The 21,584-nt window shown below is 40.7% G+C and overlaps 2 protein-coding genes across 2 annotated transcripts; both read left to right on the top strand.

The window, feature by feature from the left end:
- The first annotated feature begins 14,492 nt into the window (after window positions 1-14,492).
- Window positions 14,493-16,262, top strand: LOC145819754 (5'-adenylylsulfate reductase-like 4). The gene is made up of 3 exons (XM_082913631.1): window positions 14,493-14,717; window positions 14,913-15,349; window positions 16,172-16,262. The coding sequence occupies exons 1-3, from the start codon at window positions 14,651-14,653 to the stop codon at window positions 16,178-16,180; spliced, it is 513 nt and encodes a 170-aa protein (XP_082769757.1). The 5' UTR covers window positions 14,493-14,650; the 3' UTR covers window positions 16,181-16,262.
- A 3,346-nt stretch (window positions 16,263-19,608) lies between these two features.
- LOC114259454 (putative histidine kinase 3) lies at window positions 19,609-20,337 on the top strand. Its single transcript, XM_028199475.2, has 3 exons — window positions 19,609-19,678; window positions 19,770-19,821; window positions 19,960-20,337. The coding sequence occupies exons 1-3, from the start codon at window positions 19,628-19,630 to the stop codon at window positions 20,124-20,126; spliced, it is 270 nt and encodes an 89-aa protein (XP_028055276.2). The 5' UTR covers window positions 19,609-19,627; the 3' UTR covers window positions 20,127-20,337.
- The last annotated feature ends 1,247 nt before the right edge of the window (window positions 20,338-21,584 follow it).

The following is a 21,584-nucleotide window of genomic DNA, read 5'->3' as shown; positions in this document are numbered from 1 at the left end:
CGTTCGGGGACGTCTACAACATGATACAATGCTTTCAACCTTCTTTCGTCAAACAACATGAGTTCTTCGAACCTGCTCTACTGCCAATCTGCCTCAATTATCTAACACTCAGCCAATACCCGTAATGACGGAACCTCAACTTCGATAGGGAGAACAGCCTCCATCCCATAAACCAAGGAATACAGAGTCGCCCCAGTAGAAGTTCGAATTGAAGTTCGGTAGCCCCACAGAGCAAATGGAAACTTATCTGGCCAGTCCCGGTAGGTTTCCATCATCTTCTGCAGAATGTGCTTGATGTTCTTGTTGGCGGCCTCAACTGCTCCGTTGGTTTGCGGCCGATAGGTAGATGACTTGTGAAAAGCCACATTATACTTGTCCAACAAGTCGATCACCTCCTTCTTGAAGTGGGAACCATTATCTAAAATGATCCAGTTCGGGACCCCGTAGCGACAGATGACGTTGTTTCTGATGAACTTATCGACATGCGATGCCTTCAATACCGCATAAGATTCGGCCTCAACCCACTTTGTAAAGTAGTCTATCGCTACCAAAATGTACTCATGCCTATTGGACCCCTTCGGAGTGACAGCTCCAATCATATCGATCCCCCAGACTAAAAACGGCCATGGCAAAGTCATGTTGTACAACTTTGACGGCGGAATGTTCATGCGGTTGGCGTGGACCTGACATTTGTGGCATCGCCAGACAAAGCCAATACAATCCTCCTCCATGGTGGACCAGTAATAACCCTGTCTAAGGATCTTTCAGGCTAGCATTACCCCGTTCATGTGCGTCCCGCACTCTTCTCCATGGATGGCCTTCATCAGGCGCTTTGATTCTTCGGCATCAAGACACAACTTATGCATCCCGAGATGACCTCTCTTGTACAGTTTACCCTCGCAGATGATGAACTGAGCAGCCATTCTTTGAATTGCCCTCTTATCATTGGCTTTTGCCCCTGGTGGATACGCTTCCTTTTCCAAGAAGTTCCAGACATCGTAATACCAAGGGTTCCCATCTTGTACCTCTTCTATGGCAGCAAGCAGCTCGTAGGCCGGCACAAATTTCTGGTTAATGATGATTGGACGCATCCGGACTCCAAAAGGGATGTCTATCATAGAAGATAGAGTTGCTAGCGAATCTGCGAACCTGTTGTTCTCTCTTAACAGATGAGCAAAATTCAGTTTCCTAAACCGAGGAATCAGCAAGTCCAAGGTCTGGTGGTAAATTCTCATCTTTTCTTCTTTAACTTTCCAATCTCCTTTAGCTTGAGAAACGACAAGGTTTGAGTCCCCGATGACGTCCAACCGTTTTGTCCCTAGTTCTAGGGCGGCTTCTAAACTAGCAATGCATGCCTCATACTCTGCTTCGTTGCTCAAGACTTTGAACCAGAGTTTGAATGCTAAAGGTATACGGGAATTTTCGGGTGCTATCTGCAACACCCCTATCCCATACCCGTATTGGTTTGACGCTCCGTCAAAGTACGTCGTCCAAGTTTCATCTTCGATATGCAGAATGGCCTTATCTGGGAATAGGTACTCAACTGCTTCATCCCCTTCAACTGGGTGATCGGCTAGGAACTCCGCTACTGCTCTCCCTTTTACTGACGTGCACGTCACATACTTCAGATCGAATTCAGAAAGCAAAAGCAACCAACGGGCTAGCCTACCCGTAAGTGCTGGTTTCTCGAAGAGATATTTGATGGGATCCAATCTCGAAACCAGTATTACAGAGTGAGTTAACAGGTAGTGCTGCAGCTTCCTGGTAGCCCATACCAAGGCCAGACAAGCTTTCTCCAGCGAAGTGTAGCGGGTCTCGTACTCCAACATTTTCTTGCTCAAATAGTAGATAGCCCTCTCCACTTTGTCCTCAGACTCTTGCGTGAGTATGCAGCCCATTGTAGTTTCAGTCACTGAAAGGTACAGAATCAACGGTTTCCCTGGTTCAGGCGGTGACAACACAAGTGGGTTCTGTAAATATTGTTTGATCTGTTCAAAAGCAACTTGGCATCGGCCGTCCCATTAGAATTTCTTTCCTTTCTTCAGGAGACCAAAGAGTGGTTCGCAAGTCAAGGTTAATTTTGAAATAAACCGTCTTATGAATTGCACTTTACCCAGAAAGCCTCGCACCTCCTTTTCAATCCTTGGTGGTGGCATTTCTAAGATGGCCTTGATTTTGGAAGGATCGACCTCGATACCTTTCTGTGTGATCAAGACCCTTGCATTTTCCCTGCTGTAACACCGAATGTACACTTCTGAGGATTCAGCCACAACCTATACTCTCTGATCCGTTGAAAGAATTTTTGCAAGGCGGTGTAGTGGCCCTCTCTTTCTTTGGACTTGACAATCATGTCGTCCACGTATACCTCAACCTCCTTGTGGATCATGTCGTGCAATATTGTGATCGCAGGCCGTTGATACGTAGATCCAGCATTCTTCAGCCCAAACGGCATCACCCTATAACAATAGGTTCCCCATGGGGTGGTAAAAGCAGTCCTCTCCCAGTCTTCGGGTGCCATCAATATTTGATTGTAGCCTAAAAACCCATCCATGAACGAGAGCAACGCATGCCCGGCAGTAAAATCCACTAACTCATCGATATGCGGCAGAGGAAAATCGTCCTTCAGACTGGCTTTGTTCAAATCCCTGAATACACACATACCCGAATTCTGCCGTCTTTCTTTGGCACTGGAACAATGTTGGCCAACCAAGTTGGGTATTTGGATACCAGTAGGAACCCTGCGTCAATTTGCTTGGTGACCTCTTCTTTGATCTTGAGAGCCCAGTCTGGATGAATCCTTCTGAGCTTCTGCTTAACAGGTCGGGCCTTTGGGTTAAGAGGGATCCAGGCATGTCTTCGTAGGACCACACGAAAACATCTTTGAAATCTTTTAAAAAAGTGACTAAGCGCTCGAGCTCCTCCAAAGACAACGTGGACCCGATCTGGACCAGCCGCGGGTCCTTCTCAGTACCAACATTAATTTGGGTGATTTCATCAACCAAGGGTTTAACAAACCTCTTCTGCTCTTGGTCAAGCGAATATTGCAAAACCGAAGGAATTTCTTCCTCGTCGTTTTCATCAAAATATTGAAAATCCTGATTCATGCAATAAATTAAGGGCACAGAAAAGTAATCGAAGGCTACAGCCGCACAATTCTCATTAAGTACTTCCAAGTCGCCTGGTTCCTCTGTTACAACAGACTCAAAGGAAAAAGAAAAAGACGACCTAGACAGGACTGTGGCATCTGGGTTGTCACCCCCAGGAATACCAGACTCAGACTCAGACGAGCTGGAACCTGATTCTGACTCACAAGACTCAGTGGAATCAGATTCCGGCTCACTACCTGACTCGATGCTGCTGGATAAAAAGCCTTCCTCGCATTGCCAAACGAGGGAAGGTGCAATGGATGCATCCAAAATGTTTGAAGGTGGGTTCGCAGCCATTTCATTCCCAATCATGGACACTAAGAGGTCATCCCCCAAGCACTCATGTACGATTGGAGGATCTGAAAGTAGACAAGCCAGTGCTACCTCCATTTCAATCTCTGCGTCCTCGGAAACGTCCTCTTTGTACTGTTTAGCCTCAACTGTCGCATCTGTTTGCTCCTCGACAACATTATCCTCAGACAATTGCAAGTCAAAGAAGATCTCGAACCCCGGCAAGCGTCTCATCTCCGCATTCAACCATGGCTCTAGGAAGCCGCAGAACGGGAAGTCCTCCCCCTCCCGGACAAAGCGTCCGTTTAGGGTACCCTGAATAAGTCGGTGCATCAACTCAAAATGCTTCCCCGCTTGCTTAGCTCTGGCCCTTCTGGTCATTTCTTTGCGTTTCCTCACCCAATCCTCCTTGGCAGGCAGGTAACCTAAACCAAAGGTATGTGGGTTATGCAGCATTTTGGCCGATGCTGCAACGCCTTTCCGGCCACTTTTCCCTAATCCCATCCCGGAGATGTGCTGGAGTTTGTTCATGAGGTACACCGATTGTGCACTGACATATAACCCCTCGCCGATAGCTAGTATGTTCTGTACGACCCGGGCCTCGGCTAGTGTGAACCCTGATAGGAACACATCCTCCACTCCATGTTCAATTTCTAGGACTGGTGTAGAAACCTCTGGCGGCGGATGGATTGAAGAATTCCCAAAAACTATGGCCACCCCCTTTCCGTGGGGGTACTTCAACACCTGGTGGAGGGTGGAAAAGACTACCTTTACCTGGTGCAACCACGGCCGCCCTAGGAGTTGATTGAAAGTCGCAGGAACGTCCAAGACATAAAAGTCAATATCGTGTTGTCCTGGACCGACCTTAGTCCGAATCTGCACAGTCCCCATCACTTCTCTGCTAGTATTGTCATATGCCCGAATTACCTGGGCAGTAGGTACAAAGTCCACGAGCTTCAACCCGATTGCATATGTCGTCCTCGATGGACATACGTTAATGGCAGATCCTGTATCGACAAGAACTACTGGTATCCATTTGTCTCTACACTCCACAGAGATGTAGAATGGTTTGTTATGGTTTGAGCCCTCAGGCAGCAATTCCTTATCAGTAAAGATCATCGTCGGGAAAGCTCCTCCCGGAAAAACCAATCCTACCAGCTGCTCAGGCGTGGTGTCGATTGAAAGTTTAGCCCTGCCCATTGCAGAAAGGACAGCTTGTCTGTGTACTCTTGAAGCCATGAGCAGTCCCCAGATGGAGATGTCTGCTTGTATCTTCTTAAGTTGTTTCAACAAAGCCTCCTCTTCGAGTAACTTTTTTTTTCTGCTTCTCCGCCTCTGTGTCCTTTCCGGACGCCTCTAGTTGATCTAGGTGTGGGGGCTTGAAATACCGCCCACTTCTAGTCATATGGTCAACCTCTCTAATATACCAAGTATCATCCGGTCGGTTGTTCCCCCAATCCTCGTCTTTGTGGGCAAAACATAGGTCATCATCTTCCCATCACATCCCGTCGGCTATCGACAAGCAACTATCTGGTTCTGTTACAACTGTTCCTATGCCCACAACACATTCAGTTCTCGTGCTCACAGCACATTCAGTCCCCACAGGGGCTTTGACCTTCCTAACCCTTTCCAGATCTTCGATCTTTTCCCGTTCAAACTGTTTTAGCACAGCCTGGTGCTCAGCATCCTCTGTACTCGAGATGTTTAAATCCTGAGCAAAATTCTTAACACCGGTGCTCTCCGGCGGTTCATTCTGATCTCCGGCCATTCCGGCCACTGTTGATGATATTTCAACCCCTGATTGCCCCTGGTCTGGCTGAAGTTGTTCAATAGCATCCGGCTTGTCACTAAGCCACCCGGTAGCTTCTGCTAACCCTTCTAGATCGACCCAGTTGACAGTCACATCCCCTGTATCCTGTTCTTCAAAGAATTGCAGATTTGTAATGTCCTCCTCTAGCTCTGCCAGGTTGTCTAGCCCTTGATTAGGTTCATCCTCCTGTACAACACTAATCTCTGCCCCTACTGGGAAGTCCACCCTTAGCTCAGGCTAACCTGTTGGTGTGATGTAACCGCTCGGGTCATACACATATCTCACAGACCCCTTAGGCCCTGAATAATCATTTCCATCTGTTGCGGCAATCATCTCGGTTCTATCTTCGATAGTCACCACCACCGGCTCAGGTTGGGTTTGGGAGATGTCTAGCATGCACAAATCCGTGCTTTCTGGAATGAACACCTCCGGCTTGGGTAGGTGAGAAGGGGTGATATATATGCTGGGGTCGTATGACACAACCCTAGTTTGGATTAGGTTAATGTGTTTGGGAGGTGGAGCTTGGTTATGTGGTGGGAGAGGGTTGGTTATGACGTTTGGTTTTTCCAGCGGTGCGATCACCTTATTGTCAATGAGATCTTGGATATCATGACGCAGTCTAAAGCACTGGTCGGTAGGAATGACAATGGATAACCTACCATGTGGGTATCCATGGAGACCCAACCCAAAAGCATGGGTTTTCCCCCTTTTTTTCTTATCCATTGGGTAGGGTAAGTGATATTCTTTAAATATCCACAGGGGATGGGTTGGGAATGGGTACCCACTAATTTCCCCATATGTTTTTTTTTTTTTTTTTTTACGGATTCACAACCAAAACTAAATATACATTCAATTTTTTTTTCTTTTATTTATTTATTTATTTTTTCAAGTTCACAACCAACTTTTTTTTTTTTAGATCCACAACCAAAGCTAAATATACATCCAATCTTTTTTTTATTAATTTTTTTATTTTTAAGGTTCACAACCATTTTTTTTTTAATTTTTAAGATTCACAACCAAAGCTAAATATACATTCAATATTTTTTCTTTTGTTTTTTTTTTTTTAATTTTTAAGGTTCACAACAAAAGCTAAATATCATTCAATCTTTTTTCTTTTGTTTTTTTTTTTTAATTTTTAAGATTCACAACAAAAGCTAAATATACATTCAATCTTTTTTCTTTTTAGAGGTTTTGCCTATTTGACTATTTTAGTAAACTATTTTAGTTTTTGCATTTAAGACCATGGGTTGGATTTTTTTGTTAGATTGATGTATTGAAAAATGTGTTTGAAATAAGGATAATGTTTCGTAGCTCGAAACTATCCCCCCCGAATCCCCCTAATGCCCAAAACGACGTCATTTTGGGCATTTTACTTTCTTTTTTTTTTTTCTTCTTCTTCTTCCATTTCAGGTCAGAAACGCAGAGGAAGAGGGAGAAGGAGAGAGAGAGAAGAGAGGGGAAGAGGAGGAGTCGCAGCCCCACCGCAACTCCTCGCAGTCCGGCCGCAACTCCTCGCAGCAGCAGCAGCAGCTCGCCTCCGACCCCCTCCAGTTATGGCCCCCTCCAGTCCTCCTCCTCCTCCTCCTCCTCCCTTCTCTTCTCTTCTCCTTCTCTGCTTCTGAAAACAAAAAAAAAAAATTAGGGGGATTCGGGGGGAGGCTTTCGAGCTCCCTAGCATCACCCTTGAAATAATGTAGAGATAATAAATGACCAATATGTCCCTATGTGTATTATCGTTGTTGTTGTGAGTTTCTCAAAAATTAAAAAGGCAAAAGCGTCATTTTACCCTTTGTCCGTTACAGTTGTGTATCATGTGGGAAGTCAGCAACAATACTTTTTGAATTTTTTTCTTGAAGAGGCTAAAGTGATCTATAAATTTCATTTCCAAACACTGCCATAATTAAATGTATAAATCACTTTTATCTTCATCATTTTGTAATTATTTTTTACTTTTGATTTTTTTGATATTCTCCAAAAAAAAAAAAAAGAAAGAAAAAAGTGAGGTCTTAAAATTGTTTCAGTCAATTTTTTTTTCTTTTATCAATAATTTAGTTTTTAAATAAAAAATAAAAAATTAGAAAGAGAGAACATGAGTGGAACGAGGCCGGTAGAGGTGGAAGAATAGGAGAGAGAGAGAGAGAGAGAGAGAGAGAGAGAGAGAGAGAGAGAGACTATATTAGTAGGTGTCATGCATATTTTGACCTTTTTTGATATTTGAATTTAAAAAAAAATAAACACATTAATAAATTATTTAGCTTTTGTTGTCAACCTTAAAACAAAATAAAAAAAATAAAAAAAAAATAAGTTGTTAACATTAAATATATTAAAAAAGAAAGAAAAAAGATTGAAGGTATATTTAGCTAAAACCTTAAAAAAAAGAAAAAAAGAAAAGTTGTTAACATTAAATATATTAAAAAAGAAAGAAAAAAGATTGAAGGTATATTTAACTTTTGTTGTGAACCTTTAAAAAAAAAAAAAGTGGTTGTTAACATTAAATATAAAAAATAAAAATAAAATAAAAATGGGGATTAAAGTGGGTTGGGGAAAATCCAAACCCATTAAGAAATGGGGAGAGTGGTACCCACGGGGAATGGGGAATGAGAAAAATTTATTATAGGGAAATGGGGATGGGGAATTAATATCTACCCCATTAACCCCCATTGCCATCCCTACTGGTCGGTGTCGTGACCATGCTGTTGGTGATAAGCACAGTACTTAGCTGGGTTATGGGATAGAGAAAGTTTTTCTGGCAAAGGCCGCGGCTCTAATGGCTTCAAGTGCCGTTTCTTGATCAAAACCTCCAAAACTTTGGATAGGGGCATGCATAGTGGGGTGAAGGTTCTTTGGCCTTTGGGCGCATATCTAGCTGGTTGTGAGCTACTACCGGGCGCACCAGTAAATAGGGTAGCTGCGAGGGTTTTTGGAGTGATGGTGGTGACCATTCCGACATCTGAAGTTCTTCAAACTGCAGCACTATTTCTGCCTGCATTCATACCACGGTTGAATAACCTCTTGGGCTGCTCTCTTTCATTATCAATGAGGCCTTGTTTCATGGTGTCCTCTATTTGCACCCCAATCTCATGTAGATCTGCAAAGGTGGGGATGGGGAGAACGATCATCTTTTGCATGAGCTTGGGCTGGAGGTTGCGCACAACCATCTGTATCTGGTCTTTGTCCCCAGGCCTGATGGTCATCGTCGAGGCTTTGGCCCTCCAACGGGTTACGAAGTCGGAGAAGCTCTCTTTCGATTCTTGTCTGGTTGTCTTGAGATCACGAGTTGTGACCTCGATCTGCGTGTTATAAGAGTATTGAGCTATGAAGGCCTCAGACATCTCCTCACAATTCCTCTTAACGGAGTCCTCCAATTTTGCATACCAAATAGCCGCTACACCCGACAGGGTCCAGCCAAACTGAGAAAACTTCTGTAATCTAGAGAGGCCCATCGGTCTTAAGATGTCTGAAAACAGCCGCAGGTGCACCATAGGATCCCCAGACCCATCAAAGCGGTCTATATGCGGCATTTTAAATCGGTCCGGCAGAGTCACGGCTGAGTCGGTGTATCCATCCTCAATATCCGGAATGGATTTCACGCCTTGAGACTTTTTGAAAAGCTTTTCAAGCTTGCTCAATTTTAGTGCTGTTGGATCCACCTCGAACTCAAACGGCGAATCAACTAGATTGGTGGGCGTTTTGGATAGCTGAGGTAGGATTGGGGGCGGAGCTGCCCCCGTTGGAACGTCCGTATTTTCCTGGACATTAGCTGTCTCCCCGAGTATTGGAACTCCGGGTGGGGGAGGAGCTTGGTGTGAAGCAGATGCTCCAGTCTGCTGCTGTAGCCTGGTAATTACCTCTGCCTGTTGCGCCATAACCTCGGCCTGGCATGTAGCAAATTCTATTTGACAGGAAGCATCCTGCTACATGATTTTCATACTTTCCTGGAGCTGACGCATCATCTCTTCCAAACCTGCCATATTGTGCTGATCTAACTGAATGACCGGTATATCTGCTTCTGCGATAGAAACTGAAACCTCAGCCTGACTATTCAAGGACCACTAATCTAGTAACCTCTGTACTGATACACTACGCCTTTTTGACCTCCGCCTAGTAACCGGGGGTAAAGAAAGAAACACTACTTGCCCGTCTATCAGATCCCTGGATCGATTAAGTCTTTGACCTCTAACCTAGAGTGCTCGGGGAATATCTGCCTGGTCGGATGCAATTGTGCTAAACTACCTTGCAAAAAGATAAATAAAGCATAATAAGGAAATAAACAACCGAAACGCGCAGTGTGCTATGTTATGAGCTAAATAAATTAAAGACAACACACAGTTGGCCTGACAACACACAGTCGGTATTTGTCAGCTGAACACACTGTCCTTAACTCTGATCACTGTGCCCGAAATTGCTGCCCCAAAACTGAATCTGATACCCTCAGGTAAAACTAATTCTCCAAATGTTGATGCCCGCAAGCCTGATACCCAGACTTGTAAACTGATACACGCAATCTTGTAAAGACACACTCTGACGGCAAATAGCAAGCAAGTGAGAGCCAAAACACCCCTATGTTGGGGTAGGATTTTCCTGTCTTATTTTGTCAAGAGCTAGGGTTTCACTACGCACACAGCGGTTTCAAAACAACCTACAATCGGGTAAGCAACCTGTCCTAGTTTGGAATAGTCACTGTGGATTCCAATATGCACTAGGTCGAATGGTCAAAAAGGGTGCCTCAGTAGAAACTGAGGTTTGTGTTCCCGTTGTGGCAGAGCCTGCAACCGGTCAGCATTATGGCACGCTTCTCAAAGCAAGCCTCCAACAAACCGTTCAGGAATGGCATACGGCAAACACGGTGTCCTAGGCGCACCAATGCAAATGCAATGCAAAGAGACACATAAGTGTAGTCAAAACAAGATATCATAAGTTCGAGTCAAGTTCTTTAACTCCCCAGCAGAGTCGCCAGAAACTGTGGACGCGCCCGAACGTCTTGGGAAGATTCCGTTTCGTTCATTTGGGCTTACCACAGTTCGGACTCAAATGTCACGGTTCTGAATCTAATCTCACAATGTGCGATATAAGATCGATAAATCACCAAAGAGTCCAAATCCGACAAATCGTGTTGGAAAACTGATTTTTAATAAAAAAAGTGTCAAACATGGACTGCTTTGCCAGATGCAGAGTCGCCACCTAAATATTTTTTTGGGGGGGAAATTTAGGAAACCCTGACTCGTGCTTAAGGCCACGTGTCTGTCATCACCAAAGTTGCCTTGGCACGAGAACTTGGGTACGATTGGGGAAAGTCATTTAATGAGCACCCCCGCTCGCCCGATCAAAGATTAGCCTGTACTAAGCATGATATCTTGTTTTTGAAAACACATGTGCTCTTATTCCGATTAATTAGCTAGTCTTACTACGTGATGCGCACAGCAAACAAGTATGGACTAGATCGCCTAATTTGGAACAAAGCATCGCATATCCGTTTGTTTGGAAAATGGTTTAAAGTTTGCTACTCGCAAGTAGGCTAAAATGCGGATTTCAATGAATTGTTCTAATTCAAGTAATCCAACCTTCACCCACAGGCATTCAGGCAGTTAATCACATAAGCAATTAGCCTCGTGGCAAATATGCTAACATGACAACATTAACACACATATAGTATGCTAAAGCATAAACACTCACAGTGTACTCCGAGCCAAAACAAAGAACTAGTTAGAAATCATGCATGATCCTAGTTCATGTTAAGATGGCTAATGTAACACATGCGAAGATGCAGCTAAAATAGGCTCGGCTATTCTAGTCATGTCATGTGAAATGCAACTTGATACATGTATTCAAATAAATATATTGAAATACAATGCAGTTAGTATGATGCGCCGAGTCTGGTGCATGCAATACAGATGAATGAATGCACGCATGCGAGCATAAGGTATGCTAAACGAAATATGTCCTAAAACTAACCATCGTAAGCGGTTAAGTAAAAGGGAGAAAGAAATGGGGGTTGGAAGACATGCATCACACACACGCACGCTTATTACAACACTTGGCTCTCTCGAGGGAGAGACCGAATAAGAAGCTAACTAGCTAATCTAAGCTAATTAAACTAATTATTACACGACAAATTAATTAACTAATCCTAGTTAACTAATTATTACAGAACGAATTGAAAAGCTAACGCATTAACTATTAAGAGTACAAACCAAAGCGTAAATAGCTATCTAAGCATGGAAACTAAGGAAAGCAGTAAAATAGGAGGTTCTCAGAGGGAGAAGACTGGATGCATGCTCGGTCGCCTCGTTCGGAAATCCAATGCGATGCCCCGATTTGCCTCTGTTTTCATCTGTTCTCGGAACTCTGCACCAAGCTCCAGAAAGCTGAAACTTCACCTTAGGAATCTTGTGGGAGGGTGACCGACCATTTTTGGTCTCTCTAGACACCTGCTGACCACTTTTGGTTGTTGAAAAACCAGAAAAGTGGTCGGCCAGCTAGTTTTTCTGGCTGGCCGGCCAGTTGTTGCTACTGAACTGCAATTTGCTGCAACAGAGAGCAAGAAAGGGCATGGCAATATATTTGCAAGATATGTGTGCACAACCACCCTCTCTATCATGTCATGAACTCAAGGGAGTGTAAGTTCTCGACCCTCGGGCCATCAATCACGCATTTCAATGCATGATGGCCGAGAGGCGAAGTTACACAATTCAATGTAAAATAAATGCACAAGTAAACACATAAAGCCTAAAACTCTATCATGTATGATCAAGAGCGTCGGCGACCGGGAATTGAGGTACGTTTCATCACTTTAAGTATGAAACGTCCCTCGTTTCCCATATTTGGACTAACACCTATTCCAAACACGATGCAAGCAAGAAACATGGCATGCACAATGCTATGTAATGCAACCTTAGCATGCGAACATGCAACTACATGGCATACTCAATGCAACTAGTAACCTAGCATTCACAATGCAAGGCATAACATGACATACACAATGCTAAATGCTAAGAACTAGATGGCATACTCAATGCAAGGCAATCATGAGAGTTCTTAACACAATGTAATGCATGCATGCACAATGCAATGCAACAAGGGCAACAATGTACAATGCACCAAACATGCAACAACATGCAAACCATATACTCGATGGACTTAAACCGAAATGGACAGACCTCAGTCATGCCAAAACAGTGGCCATAATGCTAAAATGAAGGCACTGAAAACACATACAAGCATGCATGCCAATTGGCTCACCAACTAAGGCACTAAGGTGCAACTCTCAAGAACACCTAAAGAGTGAAAAGCATGGAAGTGTAGCAACACTAAGTGCACTGAAATTAGATAAGAAATGATGCCAAATCACTTAATCAACACAAGCATGGCATGCAATGGTGCTCAAAGCTTAAGACAAGCAAAGAGGACTACACATGAGGCATGCAATACATGGCACAAATGCATGAACTAAGCATGGACAGAGCTCAAGTAGGTCAAAATAAGGACCTAAACATGCTGAGATAGGGACTCGAAGGCCTAAGCATGCAAGCATTCGAGCTAAGGCATAAACTAGGCAACAATGCATAACACTCAAAGGCACTTAAAGCATGATTGAGGTAGGAACATGGCAATGCTAAATGCTCTGAAATGTCATGTTAAGTGATGCGAAATCATGTACACAACACAAGTGAAGCATGCAATGGTGCTCAAAGCTTGAGGCAAGCAAGAGCATTTGTACCACAAGTATACAAAACATGAAGCATGTGACTAAGGCAACCCAAAACAGTCCTAGAACATGTTAAAATGAGTCTAAAACATGCATGGAAAGAAGCCAAAACAAGCTAGCATGGAAGGCATAAGGCATAATTCATACAAGGCAAATAAGGCGGATTACACTACACCTATTAAGACCATGCGTGGAATGACTTAACCAATAAAAATCAGAGTTATATCATGGCATAATAACCCCAAAAACACACTGAAATGAGAACTCGCAAGCTATGGCATGAAGACATACACAATGATTCATGTTAAGGCATAAAGGTGCCAACCCTCAAACGCATTGAATAAGTGACAAATGTGAATGCATGGCCATAAGACATGGACTGAAATCACATAATAAATGATGCCAAATCAATGAAATAGTCCAAGTAACACATGCTAGAGGACTCAACACACAAAGCTAACAAGCTAGCACTACAAGAATTTACACATTTGCCGACCACTTTTGCCGACCAAAAAATTTTTGGCCGCAAAAAAATGACATTTGGCGACCAAATATTAATTAGTCGCGAATGATCAATATTTTTAGGGACCAAATATGAGTTGGTCGTAGAAGGTCACATTTTGGCGACCAAAAATGAGTTAGTCGCAGAAATTGGTATGCTTTTCGCGACCAACTACAAATTTGGTCGCGGAAGGTTACATTTTGGCGACCAAAAAAATTTAGTCGCCAAATTTGTACTTTTAGCGACTAATATTTTAGTCGCCGTTGATTGAGTTTTAGCGACTAAAAAAATTTGTTGCCGAAGGTACTTTTTTTGCGACTAATATGGTGTTTTGGTCGCCAAAAGTGTTTGGGATGGAAATTTCAAACAAGAAGGGGGGAAATGAAATTTTTTGGCGACAAAAAAAATTTGGTCGCCAAAGTAAAAACGACATCGTTTTGTACCTGGAAAACAAAAAAAAAATTAAAAAAAGGCCCTGATCTCCTTTTTGTCTCCAACTCTCCCTCTCTCTGTGTTCTCTCTCTCAATCGGCTTGCAACTGCTCAAGAATTGCAGCCAATTCCAGTCCAGAATCCAACATTTTTTCCTCAATCTTCTCTCTCGTCTCCTGATCCTCGGCCCTGGCTAGACGAGTACACCACACAATCTTCAATCGGTTCTACAACAAACACTTAACAAGGCTGAAATTATCGAATTGGAGATGACCCAAAAGCTTGGTCTCAACTTTAAGATCATCATCGTCAAAACCATTTTGTTCTTCTTCCTCATCAAACACAACAGTAAAACCCATTCTCTTCCTCCTGTTCTTCTTCCTCGTCAAACACAACAGTAAAACCCACATTATCATCAATCATAACATTGTCTTCTTCTTCTTGGAAATCAGTGATTAGGTTCCCAAAGGAAACCATCTGATTGAAAACATGATTCGACATAGGGTTCAACAATTTCTCAATCTCCTCCCTCTTGTTGGGGTTATTGTTCTTCAAAACACCCAAAACCTCATCAATGGCGGCGGCGACTGTTCCGGGAGGCTGACCACCGCCCAATTACTGCTGTACGAGGCTAAGCATGGCCTCATAGGGAACCCTAGTTTTCTTCGTCTTGGGCTCGTAAAAAAAGGCCCAAATTTGATTCTACTGATTATGGCTCTGCAATAATACCATGGGTTTCCTAGTCTTTTCCTTCTAAATTCTACCATGCGTGTATGCTATCATGGTTCTCGGACCCTTGGTTCTCTTGTTTCTTTCTACGATGATGTTACTGGTAAGGCCTTACCCTGGAACTTTTCTGGTCATTGTTTAAAGGAAACTCACTTGAAGATCTTACATTTTTTTTCTGAAGATGTTGATTTCATTTATCCATAAGAACCTGTAGTATTTTGTTCTTTGCATTATTTGTATCAAATTACTGAAGAAATTTATCAAGCGATATCTAATGAAAACAAGGTCACTTTTTTAGGCCTTAAGACTGAGCCATTGAATGGAACATACTTGGAAAGAATTGGACAGTCATCTGATGATGGAAAAAACAACCACCCCGAGCAGGAAAGTTGCCCATTCTCATGGGCTAGATCTCCAGAGAATTTGCTTCAGCAGGAGACATATTTGGCCTTGGCCACTGCATTCGTGCTTTTGAGGTTGCTCTATTTCCTTGTACCAACTCTGTCTGCATGTACTCGATTGGTTTGGAGACTGTACATCCCGAATATGAAGTTAAAGAGCTTGTGGGAACATCCTCCGGCCTATCTGAATCGAGTAATCCAGTTATTCAATTCCCTAAAGGAGCCCTGCAAGAGAAGTAATTTGCAAGAGGGAGTGATGAATGCTAAGGCATGGGCTTCAAAGTCCTTAGCTTCGGTTTCATTTGGGGATGCAAACACCAGCCGGGTTGTGCCAGTAAGTTGATCTCACTTCACTTTTTTCGGCGAAATTAGGCTTTTAGATTCTCCTTTGCTGCAGAATCTTTTCTGTGTCCGTCTGCAACAAATTCATGATTTGATTTGGTTTTCCATTTGAGGCTCAATGTTTCATGGTAAGGTGGAAAATTTTACATTGGTTGGTTGTTGTAGCAACCGTCATTTCTATGTAATTTAGAATAGAATTTGTTATCACCATCCCAAAAATAAGAAATCTCTTTAATTTTGTGAATAGCTTGTAAGCTATATAGCCTTGACTGGCTGGTTTGGACCCCCTCTTGTCATTCCAGATAAGTTTGTCATTTATATATCTCATCTTTCTATGTTATTAACAATTCTTGATAACTAATTTTAAGCAACAAGTTAAACAGCAGTTTAGAAAATGCCTTAGTGTATGACTTTTTCTTTTCTTCTTTTCTTTTCTTCTGGCAGCTCTTAGAACTTTACTTGTGTTTGTGTATATACTTAAAAGATGTTTAAAAACTAGTTAAACGGGGAATCTGATCTGAACTGGTTGAAATCGGGTAGTTTGGTTCTAGTTTTAAAAAATTTAGAATCATTGAATATGGTTTCGTTAATAGATTAATGCTCAAAAGAATTGAACAAAACAAACTGAATTTTTTGATGTTTTCATTAATTTTAGTATTCCTACGTATAGGATCTTCCATGTGAATAATGGGTGTTCTCTTCTTTTTTTAATTTTATAATATGATGAGGAATGTTGGACTGAATTTCTGGGTAGCCCCGTTTCTCTCAATCTGAGCCCTAATTTCAATGTCATCTTGTGAATTAATTTGAGCAGGGTTTTTAATAACAATGAACTCAGTGGCAAGATTCCTTCAACACTAGGACTACTGCAGACTTTGGAGATATTGTGAGTATCTCTATCACATAGCCAATTAAAATCATAATAAGATGCTAGCTGTGAATACCCATTAAATTTTTTGAATTGAGTATACAGTGTTGGCAATGGATTTTCCTGGATATGGACTCATTGGTGGCCCTATCCTAATTTCAATCTCATTGTTTTTCGTTCTTGTAGTGACATGCCTGTTAACAAAGCACATACTTTTATGTACCATTGAGTGTAGTTAATCCTAATATGATCTATGTTTGTGCATTTATATCATTGATCTATAGACCTTATTCAAGTACCCAATAAAATAAGAAAGTTTAAATACATAGAGAATCAAACACATAATAAACACAAAAATATCTCACAAATTTACAAATGTCTCACAAAAGCAGAAAGTCTATGTTTAGTTCTCTACATTTCTAACATTGCTCTAATTAAATTACCGCGCTGGACTTTGGCAAAACAGTTGACATCACATGAAGAATGTGTTCCTATAATTCTTTTTCTCTTACATGAGCATTCACTTAGAATCTTTTCCTTCTAGTGACTTTTTATTTTCCCCAGTTGCCAAGATTACATCTGAGGCAGGTGCACAATGAATTTCATGAAAATGCCTTGCAGGTATGGACTATGAAACTATGAAGAAGCCTATATGTTGATATTAGAAACATGATTCTAAAATGTGTACTGAATTAAATTTCAAATTCACATAAAACTAACAAACTGAAAAGAAAAAGACATGATCTTGGTTTTGTTTTAGAGTTTTTAACTGATTTGAGTATATACAAATGGCAGGAATTTCTATTGTGGGTCAAAATTATTATGGTGTGTTCCCGTTGAGAGGTACATTGCTTAATGTGAGGGAAGCAAGCCATAAACATATCATGGAGAGCCCTGAAATGACGAGCATCAAGCAGATTCTTGGACTTCAGCATGGAAAACAGTATGACATTGTGAAGACTTTGAGATATGGTCATTTGATGATCATGACTGATCAGGTTTAAAACATTTAACTTCTTGTTTTGTTTTTTCTTTTGGTTTTATCTATATGCAATGGACAAAGGTGAAATTTTATATGTTACAAAAATGTGTTTAGAATGTTTAGAATCTGTTACCAAAAATCTGTTACTAAAATGTGGGACCTCTAGTGATGTTTAGAATGTCTCATGTCATTTCTTTATGTCAGTAGCTTTAGGGGAATTGAGTTCTTTCCTTTTTTGTATTTTTCTTTCATGATCTTGTCAATTGACCTTGCTTCGGGTCTTTGTCATTTTTGTAAAGCTATGGTTATAATTTTTGCGTCATATTTGTTTTAGTATGATCTACCATTGTTGATTGTGTTATCCTTTGCATTAGATGGTTTCTCCTAATGCTAATTGCCTGTATGTGGTTGAAGCATATATGGCACATAGATCATCAGATGAATCCTTAGTCTATGCTATATGATTTTTTTTCACTAGCACTTTATTTACCTTCAATGGCATCTGTTACAGCTGAAAATATTTGAAGGATTGGCCTTTCCTCCCCTTTACTTCTACAATGGAGGAGTTAGAGAGTTCCTTGCTACAATAAAGCAACATGTTTTTATTGCGAGGTAGGTTGTTTTTAATTTTAATTGTTCTTTTCAACTTAAAATCCTTTGATTGTGAGTAATGAGCATAGTTGAAGATAGAATAAATTTGTTTTTTGGACTAGAATATATATTTTTTGTTAAATATTAGGCAATTAAACTTTATCTACCCTGTTAAAGTTGGTTTCTCAAAGAATTATCTATAATTAGAGATTAGTAAGTTGTTAGTTGTTAATTATTGGAGGGTTTGTTGAATCATGTACCTACAAAAAATAATATGGTGCATAATTTGGATTCAAATAAAAAAAATCAATCTTCACCAAGAGGTTGTCCCAGGAGCAAATATATAATGGAGCTTTAATTTTTGTTTATTATAGGTCATCAGATGTAATTTTGCCTATCACTATAAAAAAAAAGAGGAAAACTACATATCAGTGCATATGATAAAAATAATTTGCAATATCTGGTAGTGCAACTCTTTTTGTGTAAAAAACACAGCAAATGTTACATCCCAAGAAGATTCTTACCATTTTAGCAAGTATTTGCCACACTTCCCACTGAATTGTAATCTCCCCTAGAAAAAATGGTGGAAATAAGGAAAAGCAAAGGAAAATGAGAAAAGTTCTTTAGAATCTGTTGAGATCCCATGCATGTTGTTTAACATAAATATGGCGCTAGTGTTGAAATTCCAAAAATATATTTACTCCAACACTCGAATCCGCTGTTGAGTGTGGTTCAGTTCTTATCTGATCCACACTGCTCCAACAGTTTAGGGTGCTAAATTGTATTGAAATTGAATATTTTCCCCTGCTGTGCTTAATTGCCTTTACTCACAGTTTAGGGTGCTTCTTGATCCAGTTCACTTTCACTCAGTTCTTGAACTTGTGTACCAACAGGAAGATCGTGCAAAATGTGCTGCGCGCAAGAGAATCAGGAAAAGGGGTTCTCACTGCTTCTTTCAGGTTACTCAAATCAAATCGCCTGGGAGTCATATTGACTTTTGCTGTCTACAAGACAGATCTCCCCTCAAATGCAACATCAAGTGAGAGGATTCAAGCAACTGATGGGTATGTTGTCTGCCTAAAAATCAAACTTGTCATTAGCTCCTTAAGGGGGAATAGAGAAGAGAAGAAATAAATAAATATACAATGATGACAATTGTATAACTGATCCTATTCATAAAATAAATTGTATTTAAAAAATATAAAACAAATTTAGAGGTCATCGCAAAGTAAAATAGAATTAATTGAGTTGATGTACTGTCTTAGCTATAAATAATGAGTGCAGCTAGAAATTTCAGGATGCAGACAAGATTAGAAAGATTGAATTAGAGAAGAACTTCATTTAATGTTTCACTACTGCCAAGCAAGTACCTTGGCGAGTCTTCGATATCGAATCAAATGTGGAGAAGTTGCTTCAACAACTTGCAAGCAAACAAACCATACTTGTAAATGTGTATGATACCATCAACTTTTCGCACCCTATCAGCATGTATGGCTTGAATGTATCAAATGATAGGTTACAACATGTTAGCACACTTAACTTTGGTGATCCGTTCAGAAAACATGAGATGCGTTGCAGGCGATCTATGTAATCCTATCTGTTACTGTGTATTTTAGAGGGGTCAATGCCAGTTCTTAGATTGAGATTCAAAGTGATAAAATGGACTTACAACTAAGTTTGTTCTTGAAGCAGATTCAAACAAAAACCACCATGCCCATGGTTTGCGATGATGATTTCAATTGGTATCCTTGTAATTGCATTGCTTCTTGGGCATATAATCAACGCAACAGTGGGATGTGCTCACCAAAGTTGAGGATGATTACCATGAGATGATGGAGCTGCAAAAACGAGCAGAGGCAGCTGATGTTGCTAAATCACAGGTATTTGATAGTTGTAGTTCATGTATTGAAATTTTGTTAGGCTTCACCTAATATGTCTACATGGTTCTAATTGAATTTGAATCCTCTGTAGTTCCTTGCTACTGTGTCCCATGAGATCAGAACCCCAATGAATGGTGTTCTTGGTAAGTTTTTGTTATTGTCCTTTATCATTTTAAGTCATTTAAATACATTGCTTTGAGGAAAGCATTAAAAAATTATTTAAAAATAAACAAAGAAAGTGGGGTTGTTGTGTGATGTCTGTATATATGTTTATTCAACAGGAATGTTGCAGATGCTAATGGACACAAATCTGGATGTAACTCAACAAGACTATGTCAGAACTGCACAGGGCAGTGGAAGAGCGTTGGTTTCACTAATAAATGAGCTTTTGGACCAAGCAAAGATTGAATCTGGTAAGCTCGAGCTTGAGATTTACAGAGATATCTAAAGATCAAATCCATCAACCTGATTCACAATTTCAAGCATAGTGCACTGATTGGTTTCACTAATATGATTGATTTTTGTTCATTTGGACTAGAATATATTTTTTTCATTTGTTGATAGCTGCGCATGGATAACAAATAGTTATGTTTCAAATTGTTATGCTAGATGGATGTGACTTGTGAATGAAAACTTAGAATAGTTGTATTGTGTTGAATGTTAATGATTCAGTTGATTTGAATGATGCTTTAAAATTATAGGTTTATTATGGATTGAATGAATTATTAGGAATTACAGGTGTATTGTTTTCCTGCTTTGGCGACCAATTTATTAGTCGCGACAAATAAATAATTTTTTTTTGCAAAAAATGACAATTGCCGACCAAGAGTTTTGGTCGCAAAAAATACATCTATTGCTGACCAAAAAATGAGTTGGTCGTGGAAACTCACTTTTGCTGACCAAAAGTTTTGGTCGCGAAAAGTAACAAATGGCGACCAAATTTTTGGTCGTGGAATGTCACAATTGGCGACCAAACTTTTTGGTCATTGAATGTGATAATTGGCGACCAAACTTTTTGGTCGCGAAATGTGTCAATTGGCGACTAAGATATTTGGTCGGGAAAATATCACTTTTCGTGACCAAAGTGTTTTAGCGACAAAATGAATTAGTTGCGGTAATTAAATATTTAGCGACCAAAAATTTAGTTGGCAAATCCAACTTTTGCCGACCAACCAAAATTTTGGTCGCGAATTACTTTTGCCGACCCTCAATTGGCGACCAAAGTAGCGACCACAAAAATTGGTCGCGAATAACTTTTGCCGACCAAAAATAGACTTTTAGCAACCAATTTTTTTGTTGCCAAAAGTGTTAATTCTTGTAGTGTAGGTTGAACCATAGCTATACAAAGCAAGTCATGAATGACCAAAACAACACAAATCAGACCTTAAACATACTAAAACATGAACAAAGTCTTCTTAGAGCTAAGCCAAAAGCATGCTAAAATGACATGTTACAATATGATGCATGTTAGGCTATTTCATGGAACTACACTACAAGTGTATGGAGCATGCAAGGGCCAACCAAAAAAAACCAAAACAGAGTCATGACATGGCAAAACATCACCAAAAACATGCTGAAATGGAAAGAAAATAAGCTAGAATGACATGCTATTTCATGAAGCACATAAAGCTAGTTTGTGTGATTTACACTACAAGTGTATCAAGCATGCATGGAGTGACCAAACCAAGAAAAAAAGTGGTATGCCTCAACAAAATAACCACAAATACAAGCTAAGATATGGCCAACAAAAGCTTATCAAAGGTGCTCAAACATGAGGCATATGAAGCCAGTATACACAATACAAGGAGAGGGGATGACCCTCTCCTATTTAGGACACCAAAACCACCTTTCCACCACTGAAAATCCTTTGGATTTCAGTGGTAGAAAGGTCATGCAAAGGCTTCAC

Source organism: Camellia sinensis, chromosome 2, assembly GCF_055761805.1.
Source record: "Camellia sinensis isolate YWXY chromosome 2, ASM5576180v1, whole genome shotgun sequence".
Classification (NCBI taxonomy): domain Eukaryota; kingdom Viridiplantae; phylum Streptophyta; class Magnoliopsida; order Ericales; family Theaceae; genus Camellia; species Camellia sinensis.
Note: the sequence above shows the minus strand (reverse complement) of the source record. Positions and strands in the feature narration are given on the sequence as shown.